General features: G+C 42.8%; 1 protein-coding gene across 1 annotated transcript in view; it reads right to left on the bottom strand.

Moving 5' to 3' along the window:
* Positions 1 to 15213: 15213 nt before the first annotated feature.
* LOC112223307 (protein phosphatase 1 regulatory subunit 1B-like) overlaps positions 15214 to 22422 on the bottom strand; it is a 37778-nt gene continuing 30569 nt past the window's right edge. The window contains exons 2-5 of the mRNA XM_024386319.1: positions 18094 to 18177; positions 16728 to 16800; positions 15997 to 16128; positions 15214 to 15540 (exon numbers count right to left, since the gene is read on the bottom strand). Coding sequence (XP_024242087.1) covers positions 15401 to 15540; positions 15997 to 16128; positions 16728 to 16800; positions 18094 to 18177 — 429 coding nt within the window. The 3' untranslated portion in view covers positions 15214 to 15400. The remainder of the gene's footprint in view (positions 15541 to 15996; positions 16129 to 16727; positions 16801 to 18093; positions 18178 to 22422) is intronic.

Here is a 22422-nt window from a genome sequence, read left to right as displayed (position 1 = left end):
TTCTTCAATTTGCACCACAGTCAACGATGGTACTGTCTCCACATTTTCCCTGTTACTCAGACAATCCCCTCAGTCAGATGCCACAGAGATCCAATTTAAAGGGCTTACTCTGGGCTTCAATGGTATGAGGTCAGATCATAGAGAGGTCAATGCGTGTGCATTCTTTTTTGTGTAGATTGAGTGTCCTGTCAAAACATAAAGCTTACAAAGATCCGGGTATGAAACTAGCCATAAACATACTGTAGACAAGGGGCAGAGTGAAAGGAGTACACATCCACATATGCACATGTACACAAGCACGCAAGCACATTTACTTACTTCTGTTTCATATGAAGGTTTTCACCACCTGAACAGTGGAAAACACAGATAGGCGATTGAATCCAGCCCAAAGTACACAACAGTTGAGAGCCATTAGGCATAAATGCAGGCTTTCTCCAAAATCTGCTTTATATATCAAAGAAGAGATCCAGGGTCGTATTCATTAGGCACCAAAACGGACGAAAACATATTGAAAGAAGGAAGGACTACCTGACCAACTGTCGTATCCCATCACAACCCAAAATATAATCTTGATCTACTCTAATGTTAGTTCACAATGTAAACAAACACTGTATAGCCTGAAAACATGGTTAAAACTATAATGTTGATATCATGGATGGTCAGTCCTTGCATCCAGAGCTCTGTCAATGAAATTGAGAGTGGTTACATTTCTCCAGCCCCATCCCTTGGCTTTCACTAAAACTGTGGTGGGGTGCCCGCTTTGCTATTGTTTCAAGTGCAGATTGCCCCTTTAAGAAACACTTGTTTTCATTTTGCATATATTTTTTCTTCTTCTATGTTTCGCTACGTTGTGCACTAATGAATATGACCCTGGTTAGTTCCTTTAGCTCAGGGATGGCAAAATTAGTAGAATTGCATGAAATTAGTTATATTTTGCACCCCATGGAAAATTTTGTAGAATTTAAGCAAACTTGCTTTTTTTCTCTTCGCTCTCAAGAGGGGACCCGCTAAAATGTTTGGCTCGCAAGGTGGGGTGGGCCCCAACAAAATTTTGCTTAGGGCCCCCAAAAGGCTAGGGCCTGGTCTGACTGCATGTGTGGGTATGGATGCAGACCCACAAACCACAGCGACTCCTCATGAGTTTTTGTGCCCCCCACCCCCTTCAGAACTGCCCATCCCTGATCCTGTACTGTGTCCATTCTAGGACACCCGCAGCATACCGTTTATAGAATGGTAGTTGAATTGGTCATTTATTTTAAACCAGTCTCAGCAAAGTAGTTCTAACACCTCTCTCATCCTTAGTGTCTGACCCAGAATCTGTGCTGGGATAATCTATATGAGATAAGCTTCTATCAAACACACCACTGAGTGTCCCAATGAACACGTCCAAACCTGCCACAGCCAGCGTCCAATCAGGGCATGTCGGGTGGAGTTCGGAACATGATAGATGATATTAGAATATTTAGTGTAGGATCACAATACTATTTGAATGGGAGAGGTAAGGTTTTAATGAGAGCTGTATTATACATTTTGCTTTTGAATCCATATTTACACAGCCACCAATTCAGGGCCGGCCTTAGCCTTTTGGGGACCCTAAGTGAGATTTGGTTGGGCCCCCCCCCCACCTAAGGGGGACTAAAACCTTTTGGTGGCCCCCCTTCATTTCCTGCAATTCCACACATTTAGCTATGGATGTACAGAAATTTTTTGTTTTAAAGCAAGCATTTTACAATTCTACCCATTTTGTCATGGGGGTGGAGAGATATTTTTGCAGTTTTAAATTTTTTTCCTGCAATTCTACACATTTTGCCAAGACTTACACCATGTTGAGCGACTGCCCCTAAAAAGCAACTTCTTGTTTACAAATGACCTATGTCGCATCGATATGAGTCAGAAACATTTATTCTAATGTCAAAAATTTACTACAAAATGTAAATAGTATTATTTTGGTCAGAAAGTCAGTCTGTCACGTAAGGAAGGGCACCGTATGTAACGGCTGTTGTCGGGAGAAGAAGGTGAGGACCAAGGTGCAGCGTGGTAAGTGTTAATCATTTTAATAAACTTTACTGAACACTAAATACAAAGTAACAAACGAGAACAACCGAAACTGCTCCGTCAGGTGCAACACACACTAAACAGAAAATAACCACCCACAAACAAAAGTGGGAAAACAGGCTACCTAAGTATGGTTCTCAATCAGAGACAACAATTGACAGCTGCCTCTGATTGGGAACCATACCAGATCAAACACATAGAAATATAACACACAGAACAAAACATAGAATGCCCATCCCAAATCACGCTCTGACCAAACTAAAATAGAGACATAAAAAAGGATCTAAGGTCAGGACGTGACACCGTAACAGTTTTCCTTGGGTTGGGTTTATTTCAATCCTTCTCACATGCCCACAGTTGGCAGTGGCAGCACCCAAGTAATCGTCAATTCAGAGCACAGCTGCATGCAACCCAAATGTAATGCCCATGGTCAATTTGGTTAGGAATTCAATATCCCTATGGGGCAGGTTAAGGACCATCAGTTAATTACACAATGTACAGTGTGTGGTCTGCATATGGGAAGCAGCGGCTCTGCACACACACACACACACACACACACACACACACACACACACACACACACACTAACAGTGCCAGGTACGAGTTGGGTTACCCTTAGGACAGAGGGAGATGGAGAGATAGACAGCGAGCGGTAGGGAGGTAGAGAAAGGAGGAAGATAAGAAACAAGCAAACAATGAGAATAGAGCAGAAATGGACAGATGAAAAAGAGAGGGCAGATAAAGAAATAATGGACATTAATTAGACTCAATGACCTGAAAGCAGACGTCAAAATCATTTCTCAAAGGGATTGTGCAGCTCAATGACTTTGAAGTTACTTTGAGATGATTTGGGTATGAAATGTAACCCATGCTAACCAGTGGTGTAAAGTACTTAAGTAAAAATACTTTAAAGTACAACTTCAGTAGTTTTTTTGGGTATCTGTACTTTACTATTTATATTTTTGACAACTTTTACTTTTACTTCACTACATTACTAAAGAAAACATATACTTTTTACTCCTTACATTTTCCCTGACACCCAAAAGTACTCGTTACATTTAGAATGCTTAGCAGGACAGGAAAATGGTCCAATTTGCACACTTATCAAAATAATGTCCCTGTTCATTCCTACTGCCTCAGATCTGGCGGACGCAAACAAAATGTTTATGTCGGAGTGTTGGAGTGTGCCCCTGGCTATCCGTAAATTTAAAAAAACAAGAAAATCGTGCTGTCTGGTTTGCTTAATATAAGGAATGTGAAATTATTTATAATTATACTTTTATTTTTGATTCTTAAGTATATTTTAGCAATTACATTTACTTTTGATACTTAAGAATATTTCAAACCAAATACTTTTACTTAAGTAGTATTTTACTTGGTGAGTCTTTTTTATTAAGGTATCTTTACTTTCACTAAAGTATGACATTAAGTCATTTTTCCACCACTGGCTATATCTCTGCAGATTATCTCTGCAGAGTTTCAGGCCCCGGAGTGAACATAATTGTACACTCGTAAAACCGACTAAAAATTAGGGATATGGGGCTGACGTTGCAAACTTCCCTTGCTTGGCTAATCATTTAGACCACCCTCCAAGATGGCGACAGGGATTTCCCCCAAGGGCATATGGCAAGGGTAAGTGGACGAGGGTGTCTTTTAAGTGTTTGGACCGCAGCCCTTGTGGTCAGTCATTTGTCCTGCTACTGTCCTATACTGACATCTAGTGGCCAACAGTGATATTGCACATACTTTGTCCTGTGAATGTTACGCATGCACACGCACACATGCACGCACACACACATATTAGTATCAGAGCAATTGTATTATTAACAAACATGGGAGTATCCATATACTTTTAAAAAATGCAGACAATGCACATGGTTAAACAAAAAACTAACTTTTACTTTTCTTTAGTACCATGCTCAACAAGCTACATGCTAACTGTTTCATCAACGTTACAAAAAAAATAGTACTTCCACATTTCAAAGCAGGCGAAACTAGCCCTCAATGTCGTGGTCACGTTCCAGGCTGTGTTTATTGCATGCACCGTGCAGAATATCAGACCTTTTCCTAGCGAAGACAAGCTTAATTGCTTAACAGTCCTACAGCAAACCATTCTTGAAAAGTGCTTAACGTTAGCTTGTTTATTTGTTTTACGATGGCAGATGAAAGTTGCTATCAAAAGGTTATCACAGTAATACAAAATAAAAGGCCATAACACTGCAAATCAGCTTTTACCCGCCAATGTTGTACATCATAAAAATAAGCTAAACCTTACTATATTAAAGGCTGATTGAAGTGTATTGCAAGTAACTGATACCCAATCGTACAGTAAAACAATATACACTCTTAAAACAGATGCCGGCTTAAAACCTTGAACTAAGTGGTTGGCACAGTACAACTGCATGTCTGCCATTTTTAGCATGGCTGATAAGGCTCTAAAGCTCTATCTGCAGAAACATTCCACTTGCATAACATGGGACAGCTGTGCTAGTAGTGTATTGCCTTTGCTCATGGCGACTGTAAATACAATAAACACACAATAGGCTTTTTTTTAATCACCAACCCACTTTGAGTGTAATGATACGTTCTGCTACATACATGATACTGTACCTTCTAACACAAGAAAATGTCAAATACAGTGGGGCAAAAAAGTATTTAGTCAGACACCAATTGTGCAAGTTCTCCCACTCAAAAAGATGAGAGAGGCCTGTAATTTTCATCATAGGTACACTTCAACTATGACAGACAAAATGAGAAAAAAAAAAAACAGAAAATCACAATGTAGGATTTTTAATGATTTTATTTGCAAATTATGGTGGAAAATAAGTATTTGGTCAATAACAAAAGTTTATCTCAATACTTTGTTATATACCCTTAGTTGGCAATGACAGAGGTCAAACGTTTTCTGTAAGTCTTCACAAGGTTTTCACAAACTGTTGCTGGTATTTCCCCCATTCCTCCATGCACATCTCCTCTAGAGCAGTGATGTTTTGGGGCTGTTGCTGGGCAACACGGACTTTCAACTCCCTCCAAAGATTTTCTATGGGGTTGAGATCTGGAGACTGGCTAGGCCACTCCAGGACCTTGCAATGCTTCTTACGAAGCCACTCCTTCATTGCCCGGGTGGTGTGTTTGGGATCATTGTCATGCTGAAAGACCCAGCTACGTTTCATCTTCAATGCCCTTGCTGATGGAAGGAGGTTTTCACTCACGATTTCTCACGATACATGGCCCATTCATTCTTTCCTTTACACAGATCAGTCGCCCTGGTCCCTTTGCAGAAAAACAGCCCCAAAGCATGATATTTCCACCGCCATGCTTCACAGTAGGTATGGTGTTCTTTGGATGCAACTCAGCATTCTTTGTCCTCCAAACACAACGAGTTGAGTTTTTACCAAAGGTTCTATTTTGGTTTCATCTGACCATATGACATTCTCCCAATCTTCTTCTGGATCATCCAAATGCTCTCTAGCAAACTTCAAATGGGCCTAGACATGTACTGGCTTAAGCAGGGGGACATGTCTGGCACTGCAGGATTTGAGTCCCTGGCGGCGTAGTGTGTTACTGATGGTAGGCTTTGTTACTTTGGTCCCAGCTCTCTGCAGGTCATTCACTAGGTCCCCCCGTGTGGTTCTGGGATTTTTGCTCACCCCCCGTGTGGTTCTGTGATCATTTTGACCCCACGGGGTGAGATCTTGCGTGGAGCCCCAGATTGAGGGAGATTATCAGTGGTCTTGTATGTCTTCCATTTCCTAATAATTGCTCCCACAGTTGATTTCTTCAAACCAAGCTGCTTACCTATTGCAGATTCAGCCTTCCCAGCCTGATGCAGGTCTACAATTTTGTTTCTGGTGTCCTTTGACAGCTCTTTGGTCTTGGCCATAGTGGAGTTTGGAGTGTGACTGTTTGAGGTTGTGGACAGGTGTCTTTTATACTGATAACAAGTTCAAACAGGTGCCAATAATACAGGTAACGAGTGGAGGACAGAGGAGCCTCTTAAAGAAGAAATTACAGGTCTGTGAGAGCCAGAATTCTTGCTTGTTTGTAGGTGACCAAATACTTATTTTCCACCATAATTTGCAAATAAATTAAAAATCCTACAATGTGATTTTCTGGATTTTTTTCTTCTCATTTTGTCTGTCATAGTTGAAGTGTACCTATGATGAAAATTACAGGCCTCTCTCATATTTTTAAGTGGGAGGACTTGCACACTTGGTGACTGACTAAATACTTTTTTGCTCCACTGTATATGTATAAAATTGTGTGTAACATCAACCTTTTATCACTCTCTTCCCCATTACTTCCCATCCTCACCCCCGCTTGATCTCTCTCTCTCTCTCTCTCTCTCTCTTATTCGATCACCCTCCCTTTTCTCACTATTCTGCATTCTGTCTCTTTTTATCTATCATCCATCCACTATCCTCTCTCTGCCTCATTCACCCTCTCTGGGTCACAACCCGACCCGGGGCCATGGGGAGATTGGTGAAGCCCACCACGGTGGACCACACCGGGGTTAGATCTCTCCTGACCCACACCCCAACTATGGCTCTTTTCAGCCCACTGATGAAACACACCTCCTCCTGGGGATGCAGGGGCCCTGGTTGTGTGCAGCCCTTCAGGCAGATCTGTGGGGGCCTGAGATGCATTATGGCCTCCTGTTGCATGGTGCCTGAGAGGCAGTGCTGGAGCAGTCTGCGGGCCTCCCAATGTCTGGAGAGGGAATGGCGAAGGGAGAGATCCTCAGTTTTATTGCTCATCTCATGCTATTCTACACAATTTGCCATGAGGCTGAGTGAACATTTAGCATTTATAAAGCTAATTAAAGCTAAAATATACAGTAGGTGTGTTGACTGCGATACAGGCACTGGATTATGAGCTGTCTTGTTTGCTAAATGAACAAATGAAGTAGTCAGTGGCATGGTGCATATAGCCATAGGAGCACAGTGACATATGCCTTTCAGTTAGTTATTTTTGGCAACCCATCCAGTGAGAGTGAATGTCATTCCAGGTCATCTGTTCCGTTACATTTCATCAAGTCTGACTAACCCAGTGCACTGCTTGCTATGAATTCTATCTGATGGCTTTTAAATGTTTAGGTAAAAATACAAATAATGTCCTATTTGGAAAACTGACAAGTAAAGAGCATAACATTTCTATAGAAAAACATGAGTGGGTGGGCCTTCAGTAGAAAGGATACCTAGTCAGATGTCTAACTGAATGTATTCATTATATTAAATGTGTCTGCTGCATTTAACCCAACCCCTCTGAATCACAGAGGTGCAGGGGGCTGCCTTCCTTGACATCCACAGCACCCAAGGAACAGTGGGTTATGCACCTTGCTCAGGAAAAGAACGACAGATTCTTACCTCGTCAGCTCGGGGATTTGATCCAGCAACCTTCTGGTTACTGGACCAATGCTCTAACCACTAGGCTAGTGTGTGTGCATGGAAGCTGCCACATACCTGTCCTGTGGGTGCGAGATGAGGCTGAGGCTGTGCCAATGAATGCTATAGCTCCGACCTCTCTCCCAGTCCTCCTGAACACTGCAGTCCAGCTTGGTCACCCGCACACTGCCCCCTGCCTTACCCATCAGCATGCTGATGCTCTGCATTCTCCCACTTCGTCTGTCCGTCTGTCTCTGTCTGTCTGTCACAATGTCTGTCTGTCGCTCAGTCTGTTCGTCTGTCCTTCCTTACGTCTGTCTGTCTCTTTGTCTCTGTCTGTCGGTTTTTCCCTAGTTCTTGCTGGCCGGCTGGCTATATACCAATAAAATGCTAATTAATTACTTAAAAATAATACAATGTGATTTTCTGGATTTTTGTTTTAGATTCCGTCTCTCACAGTTGAAGTATACCTATGATAAAAAATTACAGACCTCTACATGCTTTGTAAGTAGGAAAACCTGCAAAATCGTCAGTGTATCAAATACTTGTTCTCCCCACTGTAGATGTGTGGATGGAGAACTTTGTCAGCTGTGTGTGTGTGTGTGCTAGCTATGAGTACTGAGAGGATTATATACCCCACCTGCTGCTATTTTAGAGGGGCACAATGCACACCCTGGGATTGGTGACACTGTACACCAATTTAAAAAGTTGGAACTCACAAACCAGAGATAATAAGAGAGATGTCGGGGAAAGGGGAAACCAGCAAAGACGGAGAACTCGCTGTCATACGCGTACCCACACACACACACACATACACAAGAGATGACAATGGGGGAGACCAAATCCTTCCAAAATACCCTCCAGCCACAGTACATTACAACTCTGCATTAGTGCCCTGTGGTATACGGTCTAATATACCACAGCTGTCAGCCAATCAGCCAACCAACCACCCAGTTTATAACAGATCGTATACCACAAGTATGACAAAGCATGTATTTTTACTGCTCTAATTACATTGGTAACCAGTGTATGAAGCAATAAGGCACTTTGGGGGTTTGTGGTTTATGGCCACTATACCACAGCTAAGGGCTGTTTCCAGGCACTCCGGGTTGCGTTGTTCATAAGAACAGCCTTTAGCCATGGTATATTGACCATATACCACACCTCCTCGGGCCTTATTGCTTAAAAATCCTATATATATATATTTTTTTAAATGGTCTGGCTCCCTAGTGGTTAGGGGCCCTACACACAGCACTTAGTCTGCCTATAGGAAGAGGAGGCTCTGTGCACACGCACACACACACACAGAGCCAGGTACGAGTTGGGTTCCCCTTAGGACAGAGGGAGATGGAGAGATAGACAGCGAGCGGTAGGGAGGTAGAGAAAGGAGGAAGATAAGAAACAGGCAGACAATGATAATAGAACAGAAATGGACAGATGAAAAAGAGAGGACAGATAAAGAAATAATGGACGTTAATTAGACTCCATGACCTGAAAGCAGACGTCAAATTCATTCCCGAAATGTATTGTGCAGCTCAATGACTTTGAAGTTACTTTGAGATGATTTGGGTATGAAACGTAACACATGCTCACTGGTGGGACATTGACTTAGTGGTTTTTGAATATTAGTTTTCCTAAATATTAGCAGTTGCTGGCAGTTACTTGTTTTGCAAAACCAATTGCAGTCTCTCCCTGACTATAGGTAAGGAAAGAAATCTGTAAATGTGTAATTTGGCTGAATTATTCCTTTAATATCACTGATTGGCCAGATTCCAATCACATAGGCTGCTTTATACACGTGCAAGTTCAAGGTAAGGTTTTATTAGTCATACTGTATGAGAGGCAGGCAGCCCAATTATTATATTTTTCCCCACTAACTGGTATTTTGACAAATCATATCAGATCTTTTTCAGAGCTGATCTGATTGGTCAAAAGGCCGATTTGTGAAAAAACATGTCAGAATTGGGCTGCCTGCGTGAATGCAGCCCTGGTGTCCCAGGTCTGAATCAGTCCCTGATTAGAGAGAATAATGTCCCAGGCTGAAGTTTCCCCCAGGTACATATCTAGGATCAGCTTCCCCTCCACTATTCCTAACCTTAACCAATAGTGAAGTAAATGCAAAACCGACCCAAGATCAGTGTATAGGGGCAACATCACCCTACACCGAAAAATCAGATGCACTGACTTGAGAAGAGGGGGAGTATAGTGTCAATTATTTGTCCTACTACTAACGTAGACTGACATCTAGTGGCCAACAGTAATATAATACAGACTGTGCTGGGAACGTAAAGCACCCACACCCACACACATTCTAGTAACATAGAAATTGTATTGTTAACAGACATTGGAGTCTCCATATACTTTAAATATGCAGACATGGTTAAACAAAACATGACTTTCACTTTTCTTCAGTACCATGCACAACACGCTAGGCTACATGCTAACTGTGCACAGAGCATGCACTGTGAGTTCAGTACCCCTTTCAACAAAGTAAAAATAAATAAATACAACTTCTACATACCAAAGCAGATGAAACTAGCCCTCAATGTAATGGTCGCGATCCAGGTTCATGTTTATTGCATATGCACGGTGCAGAAAATCAGACCTCACAAAGACCGGAGAAGGGTCTTTCTTGAATTGCGGCTTTCTTGAATTGCGTCGTGTCCCCCGTGTTTGCAACCATGAAAAACACTTTAAAAATGTAAAATAGTTACATATCATACATGTTTTTTTTGTTTATCACGAGCTGTTTATCAATGATAAACATATACTGCATTCGGAAAGTATTCAGACCCCTTGACTTTTTCCACAGTGTTATATTACAGCCTTATTCTAAAATGGATGAAATAAAAACAATTCCTCTTCAAACTACACACAATACCCCATAATGACACAGCGAAAACAGGTTTTTGAAATTTTTGCAAATGTATAATGTATAATAATTTAAATAAGTATTTGGACTCTGCTATGAGACTCGAAATTGAGCTCAAGTGCATCCTGTTTCCATTGATCATCCTTGAGATGCTCTTGATTGAGTCAACCTGTGGTAAATTCAATTGATTGGACATGATTTGGAAAGGCGCACACTTGTCAATATAAGGTCCCACATTTGATAGTGCATGTCAGAGCAAAACAGATCTGGGGAAGGGTACCAAAATATGTCAGCAGTATTGAAGGTCACTAAGAACATATTGGCCTCCATCATTCTTTTTGTTTTTGCCCTTTTTCTCCCCAATTTCATGGTATCCAATTGTTTTTTTAGTAGCTACTATGTTGTCTCATCGCTACAACTCCCGTACGGGCTCGGGAGAGACGAAGGTTGAAGTCATGCGTCCTCCGATACACAACCCAACCAAGCCGCACTGCTTCTTAACACAGCGCGCATCCAACCCGGAAGCCAGCCACACCAATGTGTCAGAGGAAACACCGTGCACCTGGCAACCTTGGTTAGTGTGCACTGCACCCGGCCCACCACAGGAGTCGCTGGTGCGCGATGAGACAAGGATATCCCTACTGGCCAAACCCTCCCTAACCCGGATGACGCTAGGCCAATTTTGCATCCATGGCCTCCATCAATCTTAAATGAAAGAAGTTTGGAACCACCAAGGCCCTTCCTAGAGCTGGCCGCTCGGCCAAACTGAGTAATCGGGGGAGGAAGGTCTTGGTCAGGGAGGTGACCAAGAACCCGGTGGTCACTCTGACAGAGCTCCAGAGTTCCTCCGTGGAGATGGGAGAACCATCCAGACGGACAACCATCTCTACAGCACTCCACCAATCAGGCCTTTATGGTAGAGTGGCCAGACGGAAGCCACTCCTCAGTAAAAAGCCGATGACAGCCCGCTTGGAGTTGCCAAAAGGCACCTAAAGGACTCTCAGACCATGAGTAGCAAGATTCTCTGCTCTGATGAAACAAGATTGAACTCTTAGGTCTGAATGCCAAGCGTCATGTCTGGAGGAAACCTGCACCATCCGTACGATGAAGCATGGTGATGGCATCATGCTGTGGGGATGTTTTTCAGCGGCTGGGACTGGGAGACTAGTCAGGATCGAGGGAAATATAAACGGAGCAAAGTACAGAGAGATCCTTGATGAAAACCTGCTCCAGAGTACTCAGAACCTCAGACTTTGGCAAAGGTTATCCTTCCAACAGCACAACGACCCTAAGCACACAGCCAAGACAATGCAGGAGTGGCTTCTGGACAAGTCTCTGAATGTCCTTGAGTGGCCCAGCCAGAGCCCGGACTTGAACCCGATCGTTCATCTCTGGAGAGACCTGAAAATAGCTGTGCTGTGACGCTCCCCATCCAACCTGACAGAGCTTGAGAGGATCTGCAGAGAATAATGGGAGAAAATCCACAAATACAGGTGTGCCAAGCTTGTACCCAAGCCGACTCGAGGCTGTAATCACTGCCAAAGGTGCTTCAAAAAAGTACTGAGTAAAGGGTTCGAATACTTATGTAAATGTCATATTTCAGTTCTTTATTTATAATACATTTGCAAAAATTCCTATAAAACAGTTTTTGCATTGTCATTATGGGGTATTGTGTGTAGATTGGTGAGGGGAAAAAACAATTTAATCCATTTTAGAATAAGGCTGTAATGTAACAAAATGTGGAAAAAGTCAAGGGGTCTGAATGCTTTCCCGAATGCCCTGTATGCATTGTTTAAAGTCGTTAGGGCAAGCAAATTGGCTTGTCCCAGTAGCGATGAGTAGAGTAGTAGTGACATGTTTTGTGGATTTAGAGATATCTATCAATTATTTTAAATGCTAGAAAGTAAACAAAATTATTTAAATATTGTATAGATCAATAAAAACAAAGAATGCTATTAGAATACTTTTATAAGAATGATACTAAAACCAATATAATATGTGTCCCTAAGTTTTATTTCATTGGTGTTACTGCCTTGAATATCACTCATTACAAAGATATACAAGAACCTTGAGCATTCCCGCCGGTGGCAAACTGTTATTGGGGGAGGGGTCTATATTAAATCAAATTATTAGTTAATCACACCCTTTTAGTATGTCATACATTTGAAGATTTCATTGATCATTTGGTGTGTCTAAATACCAAGTGTCATTGGTGTTAGTAAATGTAAATAAAAACCTTTAATTGTGAGCCAAATGATTAACCTTACCACTTTAGCAAACAAGAGTGATCTCCAGTGTTCTGCAACAGAACCGATACTTTCATCTCTTGAGAACCGGTTATTATTTTTTGTTCCAAATAGAGTATATTCCTCATGTCTAGAGTAGAATTCGTAAGTCAGTGAAGTGATGATGCCTGTGATAGACTAAACACAATCCTATTCACGTCATGTCATGATGTTCAGTACTTCAAGCAAAACCCCATCCATGTCCACCCTTTTCTCTCGCTCCCTCTCCCCACCCATGAAATATCAGTCACTTCTCGTGCCTGCACTTAACAATCAAACATGTAAACAACTAGTTTACCTGTTCCATAGCAAGCAACTCAATCCCGTGCTTATTGGTGGAGTAAATGAATGAGTAAAATTGAAATGAATTGTGAATTCTGGGCGTAACCCTGCCCCAGATTCAAACCTGTGTTCAGCGACTGTCAAGCCAACACCTTAACTGTTAAATTGTTGGCTTAACAATTGCTGGACCTGGGTTCGAGTCCCGGACTGGGCCACCCCTAAAATTGGCCCCAATATACTTCCACGATTGGTTAAATTGACTACTTCCCTTAACTGACCAATTTTTAGCTACAACTTCTGAGTCCATTTGAGAGGATCAGCTTAAGCAAAGTGAGGTGTAGAATTACTGATCTACAAATTGAGTGATTGAGATTCGCAGAGCCACGCCTCCCCTGGCTCAGGCCATCCCCTGCCAAACACACATGCACAACCAGACATTGATTGGTTGATTGATTCGAGACAGCTTGTGTCAATTACAGAACATTTCCTAGGATTTCCTACCTGCAACAACTAGAGGATAATGCTGGGAATACAGGTCAAATCACAGTGCCTTCATTTCCACAACAAAAAGCATGGACCTAAGCATGAGACGAACAGCGCGCCTGCAGAAAAACCTACAATCTGGAACTCGCTCAATGATAAGCATCGTCTCCCCTCCATGGCTGCACAGCCACCAAGACTGTTCCTCAGACAGCGAAGACTGTTCTTCAGACAGTGACATCTGCAATCTGGAATTCATAAGGAAGTGCTGACTGGAACACTACCATTCAGCTTAAACACTTTAGAACTCTCTCTTTTTCTCTCTCTCGTTTTATTTCTCTCTCACTGTGTCTCTCTCTTTCTCACATGCATACAAACAGACACACAAAGATAGGCATACATACACACACACACCAGTGGCGGTCAGTACCGTTTAAGATGAGGGAGGACAATTTATTTATATCACAGCATATTGGATGACTCTCGTTCATATTCCATTCACCTAGTTCAATGTAACAGCAATAGGTTTAGGCCACTACGTGATACTAGAATACCTTTCCCTATACCCATCATGATGTTGCTACAACCTAGCCTATGAATGAATGTTTATAACGTAGCTGCACACAGGTTGAGAGACAAATTTGAGGCAACAGACAGTGACATCAATACCACCTTGCACAATACCACCTATATCAGCATACCAGCTGATATAGGGTGTAATCATTAGTCCAACAGTTGCAAACGAGAGTTTCTATTGGACAAATTCAAGTATGTCTATCCCCGTTTTTTTCCGTTTGCTTCCGTTTAATAAGCATATTTCAACAGAATCGGCAGAACGAATTACACGCGTAAACACAGTTCACTTTCATAGCAGCCACGTTATAGTCCGCGCTCTCCTCCTCTAATCTTGTCCCTTCGCCTATGGACTTCAATGCACAACAGTAAAAAACCTTTCCAAGCTGAACCGCTACACACAGCCTACATCGTTGTCACCATATTAGCTAAAGTAGCGTCATAGTCAGCATAGTTAATAGAACCAACCCATTAGTAAACCCGCTACAATCACACAGTAACGTTAGTGTACAGGGCCCTGGTGGCAATAAATTAGTAATACCAAAAGCTTACCTTGACTTGGAAGAGTTCCAGTCTTGTATTGGATAGTCATAGCCAGCTAGCTAACATAGCATCCCTCTGTTTGAACAGTGTGTTTCAGTAGGCTAAATTAGCTAGCTGCATTTGCTAACTAAGTGAAATTGAAAGTGAACAAAAAATGACAAAATCTCTCTCTATTTCTCTTTTGCTTCTCCTTCATTTTGGAAGAAATATATTTTTTCATACCTGTTCAACTATTGTCTTTTCTCTCTCTTTGAGTCAACTACTCACCACATTTTATACACTGCAGTCCTAGCTAGCTGTAGCTTATGATTTCAGTACTAGATTAATTATCTGATTATTTTATTGGGTGGACAACATGTCAGTTCATGCTGCAAGAAATCTGATAGGCTGGAGGATGTCCTCCGGAAGTTGTCATAATTACTGTGTAAGTCTATGGGTGGGTTGAGAACCTCGTGCCTCCTGGGTTTTGTATTGAAGTCAATTTACCTAGAGGAGGACTGAAGCTAGATGTCCTCCGGCTACACCATGGTGCTACCCTACAGAGTCATGTTGAGGCTACTGGAGACCTTCTTGGCAAAATAGTGTGTTTTAATCAATTCTTCGGTGACGTGATTGTATTTGGTATTGTTTTATCTAAAAATACTAACTTTTTGAATGTTTTACAATTTACATTTTTATGAAATTCACTGAGGAGGATGGTCCTCCCCTTCCTCCTCTGAGGAGCCTCCACTGACACACACACACACACACACACGAATGCAAGCAAGCACACACATAACTTAACAAACGCACACACGCACGCACACACACGTATTTAGATATTTTCTCCACACTCTTTATATAATAATTAGAAAACATCACTCTGGATCGTCAATCATCTTTTGCCACAGAATCTGAATCTCCTCTCTGTAACACACAGCGCTCTGTTATTCTCCCTTCTTCTTTGTCCTCCTTGGTCCACCTTTTCCCCTCTTCTCCTCATCATCCAGCTCCTCTTCCTCCTCTCCGTGTGGGACTCTCAGGTGAAGAAAGTGGGCAATTCTTCCCTCTGAATTGACCCTTGACCCTGGGAAGAGGAATAGGCTATTGTTAAAGGTGTACTGTCAAATGTTTGTTTTGCTTCTTAGCCAAATGTTTTTGTAGTAACTAACAGATTGCACCTTCAAGAGTGAGTAAATGAGAGAGTGAGTGAGTGAGTGAGTGAGTGAGTGAGTGAGTGAGTGAGTGAGTGAGTGAGTGAGCTAGAGCATGTATTTGTGTGTGAGTGCATGCGTGCAAGCGAGCGATAGAGTATTTCTGCTGATACTCCTCTGCGTTCCAATTCTCTACCCTTCAGCCTTAAGTGTACACTTGTTCACTTGCTGCATTTAAAAATAAAGCACTGGTGTGGAAGTTGTGGAAATTCCCTCTATCCCATGCTTACACCAATCCAATGCTTTGAAATTGGCGAGTGTGGGGAGGGGTGCACATGTGCACACTGCGTGGGACTTGGGACATAACACCCATGTTGTGCTTCTCTCACCAGAGGTGGAGACAGGGGATATATCCAGGCTCTCCTCACAGTCCACGCTTTCCTCCCCAGAGAAGTCATCTGTCTCTTCGGGGCCACAGGTTCCCAGAGACTTCATGCGGGCTTGAGCCATCCTCTGTACAGCTGTGAAACCACACAGACAAACAGGCAGACAGACAGAACGACAGACAGACAGACAGACAAGCACAGAAAAGAGGGTAATAGTTTTTAGAACCAAAACAGTTTTAAGATCAGCTATGCCAAAAATGCCAAATTGTACTTTAGTATGCAGCCACAGAAAGAAATGGACGGACAAACAGATCGGGACATGAGACTTAATGCACGGCTTCAGGTATTGCTAATAGTAAATATACTATATCATAAGGAACGGGTCATGTGAGAGTGTGTGCGATGTTGCCTGTCTGCACTGCAGCTGTGTGCCCCATCCTATAATCCTGGATGATCCAGAGCAGTGGAGACTCACAGCTGTCTCTGCCCCTAATCTCACAACACCCACACGTTCACACACACGTTCACTTACACACACGCACACACACAAACTAACCCAACACACACACACCTCATGATTAAGCCATTTCCACTTAAAACCCTTTCAGTCAAGACAGATATAGACTAATCCCAGGCCAGAAAACATGGCTACAGACAGGAAGTGGTTTCCTCAACTCTCCCAAATGCTTTATGGGTCACTGTTTACATAATAAGATGATGGATAGTCAACCTACCTTTGAGTGTTGGAGGCTGGTACACATGCGCATTGATGTTCTTGGTGAGGACGCCATTTTCCCCAATGACCCACTATGCAGGTAAAGAGAAAAACAATGTCAAATCTACAAAGGCCCACTATTCCCTATGTAAGGCACTACTGGCCAAAAGTAGTGTGCAATATAGGGATCAGGGTGCCATTTAGGCTGCATCAGACTAACTCACTGCACATCCAACACATTGGCCTAAGAAAACGGTGCCTTGCTCTCAAATGAAAACTGAGACAACCACAACAGATTGTCACATCATGCAAGGGTCTTCACACCTGGTTCTTGAGAGCCACAAAGTGTGCAGACATTAGTTACAGTCCAACACCTGATTCAAGTAATCAGTCTTGATAAGACATGTACAGATGTAGGATCTTCATTTGATCGCCCTGTTGCAGTGTATTTGAAGTTTAAAAAGGCTTCTGACGTTTGTAATTTCCACTTTGAAATTTCAGACTTGATTTCAATACGATAAATGTATCAACCACTACAAAAATGTCCATAGAGTCGATGTGCGTGCTCACAGAAATCGAATTAGCATAATACAACAATCCCCATCAAAATCCGTTTTAAGATGCAGATGTCTTTTTGCATGGGCTGCGCCTCAATCCACCACATCCGCCAATGCGGTGGAAGGTGGCCGAACTACAGTGGTGTTTGTCAGACCTTGAGAAATATTCTCACGAAAACAAATGGTTTGGCCTACAAAACTAATATGACCAATATGGAAAGATAAGACTCTCACGAACACGATGGTGTCCATTTTGCTTGTCTGAAGGTAGCCCGGTACTAGTGTCAAACATTTATGGAAGTGTATATGGAAGTAGTTTAGTGCCCAAATGTTTTATTATGTAATATGGGTCAAAAAGTAGCAAAAAATACTTCCCAATCTTTCTTATACCTCTCAGATATAGGAAAGACACTTTAAAACATAACTTCTTTTGATGTATTTTTCCAGTATCTGTTATTCCATGTTTGAATCAGCTATTCAAAGTGTTTCTATGGGCTAAATGGGTCCTAAAATTCATAATCAAATAGCTAAAGGATCTTAAAACAATTCCATATGTTAGTTTAGTAGAACCCCCCCCCCTCCTGTTTTAGATTCAGGATTATTTTCCTGTTGTAGCAAATTAAGATCCTACATCTGTACCAGTTTTAACAGGTGCGATAGAGCTGGGCTTGATCAAAAATCCTGCACAACCCATTGCTCTCCAGGACAAGAATTGGGGGACCACTGCTGACATAATGTAATTGAATGCTGTGGTTAGTACTTCAAGGACTGCATGTAGGTTTAGTGGTGTGATAGTACTTGCACTCATTTAAGGTGGTGCTGTTTTACCTGGTGATTGTCGTTTTCCTCCTCGGGAGACGGTTGGTCTGTCAAACGGAATAGCGTAGCGGGTGTTGGTCTCCGCCTCCGAATCTGAACAAAAGTGAAAGCATTTGTTTGGATTCAATCTCTCAAACTGCTTATGGGTGAATCCTAACTTCCACCTCATTCCAATTTTTATTTAATTGGCAATGCATGACCAAGTGAAAATTTGAGTGACCAACTACTGTAGTTCTGTAGTAGTGAACGAGACAAGGCATGCCAGCCCGTGATGTAACACTATTCAGAAATTTGGGCCCGGGATTGTCCAAAATCAGGATTACATCATGTTGAAAATGTACGTCCTGGTTTATGAGTCTTGCTGGGATCGAGATAGCCGGATTACAGCTCCCTCCACTATTTTGCTTTATTTCCTTATCCTCGGCCTCTGTAATCTTGTGCTTTTTCCACCACAGCCTAATCCTGGCTGTTCCTTCCCTCCTCTGATGCACTTCCAGTTCTCTTCACAAATAGTCTTGGACAATCTTACAGCCCCTCCCCCTGTTCTTTAGTCAGACAGGCAGACAGATAGTCAGTCAACTCTCATCCACTCATTTCAAGTCCAGTCTACATCCATTGCTGTCTCACTTGCCTGCTCCATCTCCCTCCCTCATACATGCTGTATCCACTGACTCTCCTCCTGACCTGGCCCAGGGGAAGAGCTGGTGGAGGAAGGAGAGTACACATAAAAAAATACTTATACTATGGTCTAAATACTCTTTTGTTATTACATTTATATACTATAGTATTAATTGTAGTGATTTTGCAGACATGGCTGTAGTATACTATATTTACCATAGTGTTTTTGCGGACATGACTAATATACTGTAGTATTTACTGTAGTGTTTTTGCAGACATGACTGTAGTTTATGGTAGTGTTTGAAGAAATTAATGTAGTATTTACTGTAGTGTTTTTGCAGACATGACTGTAGTATACTATATTATTTACTGTATTGTTTTTGCAGACATGACTGTAGTATTTACGCAGACATGACTAGAATACTGGAGTGTTTTTGCAGACATGACTGCAGTATTTACTAAAGTGTTTTTGCGGACATGAGTAGTATATTATAGTAACACCTGCCGACTAGGGTTAGCGAAAATGGCACAACTACCAGACTAAGCCTACTGTTAAGTGAGGGAACACCTCAACCAGAATAGAAGACCGTTCGTGATAGACCGTCTATTGAGTTGGGTCAACAGTTCTGAGCAATGCAACGGACCAGACAACACATTAGCAATTTATTTTTATTTTTATTACAATTCTAACATCTAAACGTTACACAGGTTCTAGGCCCATTAAAGGGAAACTGTCATACCCTGATCTGTTTCACCTGTCTTTGTGCTTGTCTCCACCCCCCTCCAGGTGTCGTCCATCTTCCCCATTATCCCCAGTGCATTTATACCTGTGTTCTCTGTTTGTCTGTTGCCAGTTCGTCTTGTCTCATCAAGCCTACCAGCGTGTTTCTTCCGTGCTCCCGTTTTTCCAAGTCTCTGTTTTCTAGCCCTCCCGGTTCCGACCTTTTCTGCCTGCCCTGACACTGAGCCCGCCTGCCGGACCATTCAGCCTGCCCTGACCTCAAGCTTGCCTGCCGCCCTGTACCTTTCGGACTCCGATCTGGTTAATGAACTTTTGACAGTCCTCGACCTGCCTTTTGCCTGTCCCTTGTATTTTAATAAATATCAGAGACTCAAACCATCTCAAACCATCTGCCTCCTGCATCTGGGTCTCGCCCTGTGTCGTTATAGAAACAGCACAGAAGCAGATAAAGAACAAGCAGAGTTTATTAAAGTTTAGAGGATTAGGTTTGTGTGTTTGACAGATAACACACATTAACAAGCGTACACCAAAATTACTTCTTAGATCAGCTACTTCTACTAGATAGCTTTCTGAAAGTGCTTTCACAGAAATGCAGCTGACCAAGCTCACAAGATGACCAAAAGCTATGACAAATATTGTACTTCCGATGGTGGAAAAGAAAGAACAGTTAACCACCACATTTCTTTTTTTACACTGCCGCTACTCTCTGTTTATTGTCTATGCATAGTCATGTACATATGCATGTACATATTACCTCAACTAACCTGTACTCCCATACATTGACTCTGTACCAGCGGTACCCCCTGTATATCGTACTACACTGGCTCTGACGCTCGTCGGATGTGGCAGGGCTTTCAAACCATTACACACTACAAAGGGAAGCACAGTCGAGAGCTGCCCAGTGACACAAGCCTACCAGACGAGGTAAACTCTTTCTATGCTCGCTTCGAGGCAAATAACACTGAAACATGCATGAGAGCATCAGTTGTTCTGGAAGACGGTGTGATCACGCTTTCCGCAGCTGATGTGAGTAAGACCTTCAAACAGGCCACAGGGCCAGATGGATTACCAGGACGTGTACTGCAAGCATGCGCTGACCAACTGGCAAGTGTCTTCAATACATGTTCAACCTCTCCCTGTCCGAGTCTGTAATACCAACATGTTTCAAGCAGACCACCATAGTCCCTGTGCCCAGGCACACTAAGGTAACCTGCCTAAATGACTACTGACCCATAGCACTCACGTCTGTAGCCATGAAGTGCTTTGAAAGGCTGGTCACGGCTCACATCAACACCATCATTCCAGAAACCCTAGACCCACTCCAATTTGCATACAGCCCCAACAGATCTCAGATGATGCAATCTCTATTGCACTCCACACTGCCCTTTCCCACCTGGACAAAAGGAACACCTATGTGAGAATGCTATTCATTGACTACAACTCAGCGTTCAACACCATAGTGCCCTCAAAGCTCATAAATAAGCTAAGGACCCTAGGACTAAACACCTCCCTCTGCAACTGGATCCTGGACTTCCTGATGGGCTGCCCCCAGGTGGTAAGGGTAGGTAACAACACATCCGTCACACCGATCCTCAACACAGGGACCCCTGTGGGGTGTGTGCTCAGCCCCCTCCTGCACTCCCTGTTCACTCATGACTGCACGGCTAGGCACGACTCCAACACCCTCATTAAGTTTGCCGATGACACAACAGTGGTAGGCCTGATCACTGACAACAACAAGACAGCCTATAGGGAGGAGGTCAGAGACCTGGCCGTGTGGTGCCAGGATAACATCCTCTCCCTCAGCGTGATCAAGACAAAGGAGATGATTGTGGACTACAGGAAAAAGGAAGACCGAGCACGCCCCCATTCTCATCGACGTGGAGCAGGTTGAGAGCTTCAAGTTGCTTGGTCATCACCAACAAAGGAAGAAGAACTATGCACACCAATACAGTCGTGAAGAGGGCACGAAACCTATTCCCCCTCAGGAGACTGAAAAGATTTGGCATGGGTCCTCAGATCCTCAAAAGGTTTTACAGCTGCACCATCGACTGGTTGTATTAGTGCCAGGAATGGCAACTGCTCGGCCTCCAACCACAAGGCACTAGGACCCCCAAGCTATAAGACTCGTGAACACCTAATCAAATGGCTACACAGACTACTTGCATGCCCCCCTCGCTACACTGTTATGACAATTGCTCGGCCTCCGACCTCAAGGCGCTACAGAGGGTAGTGCGAACGACCCAGTACATCACTGGGGCCAAGCTTCCTGCCATCCAGGACTTCTATACCAGCCAGTGTCAGAGGAAGGCCCTAAAAATTGTCAAAGCCTCCAGCCACCCTAGTCATAGACTGTTCTCTCTGCTACCGCACGGCAAGCGGTACAGGAGCGCCAAGTCTAGGTCCAAGAGGCTTCTAAACAGCTTCTTCCCCCAAGTCATATGTCTCCTGAACATCTAGTCAAATGGCTACCCAGACTATTTGCAGTGCCCCCCCCTCTCACCCCCTCTTTAAACCGTTGCTACTCTCTGTTGTCATCTATGCATAGTCACTTTAATAACTCTACCTACATGTACATACTACCTCAACTAACCAGTGCCCAAGCACATTGACTCTGTATTGGTTCCCCCCTGTATATAGTCTCGCTACTGTTATTTTACTGCCGCTCTTTAATTACTTGTTATTTTTATCTCTTATTCTTATCTGTATTTTTTTTCAACTGCACTGTTGGTTAGGGGCTCGTAAGTAAGCATTTCACTGTAAGGTCTACGTCTACACCTGTTGTATTCAGCATGTGACTAATAAAATGAGATTTGAAATAGGCTCGTTGTTGTTTTATTGTGTTACTTTTTCTACTTTAGTTTATTTATTTATTAAATATTTTCTTAAAACTGCATTGTTGGTTAAGGGCTTGTAAGTAAACATTTCATAAACATTTCACACACACACACACACACACACACACACACACACACACA

The sequence above is a fragment of the Oncorhynchus tshawytscha genome, linkage group LG24, assembly GCF_018296145.1.
Source record: "Oncorhynchus tshawytscha isolate Ot180627B linkage group LG24, Otsh_v2.0, whole genome shotgun sequence".
Classification (NCBI taxonomy): Eukaryota; Metazoa; Chordata; class Actinopteri; order Salmoniformes; family Salmonidae; genus Oncorhynchus; species Oncorhynchus tshawytscha.
This window is presented reverse-complemented; position numbering and strand designations above follow the sequence as displayed.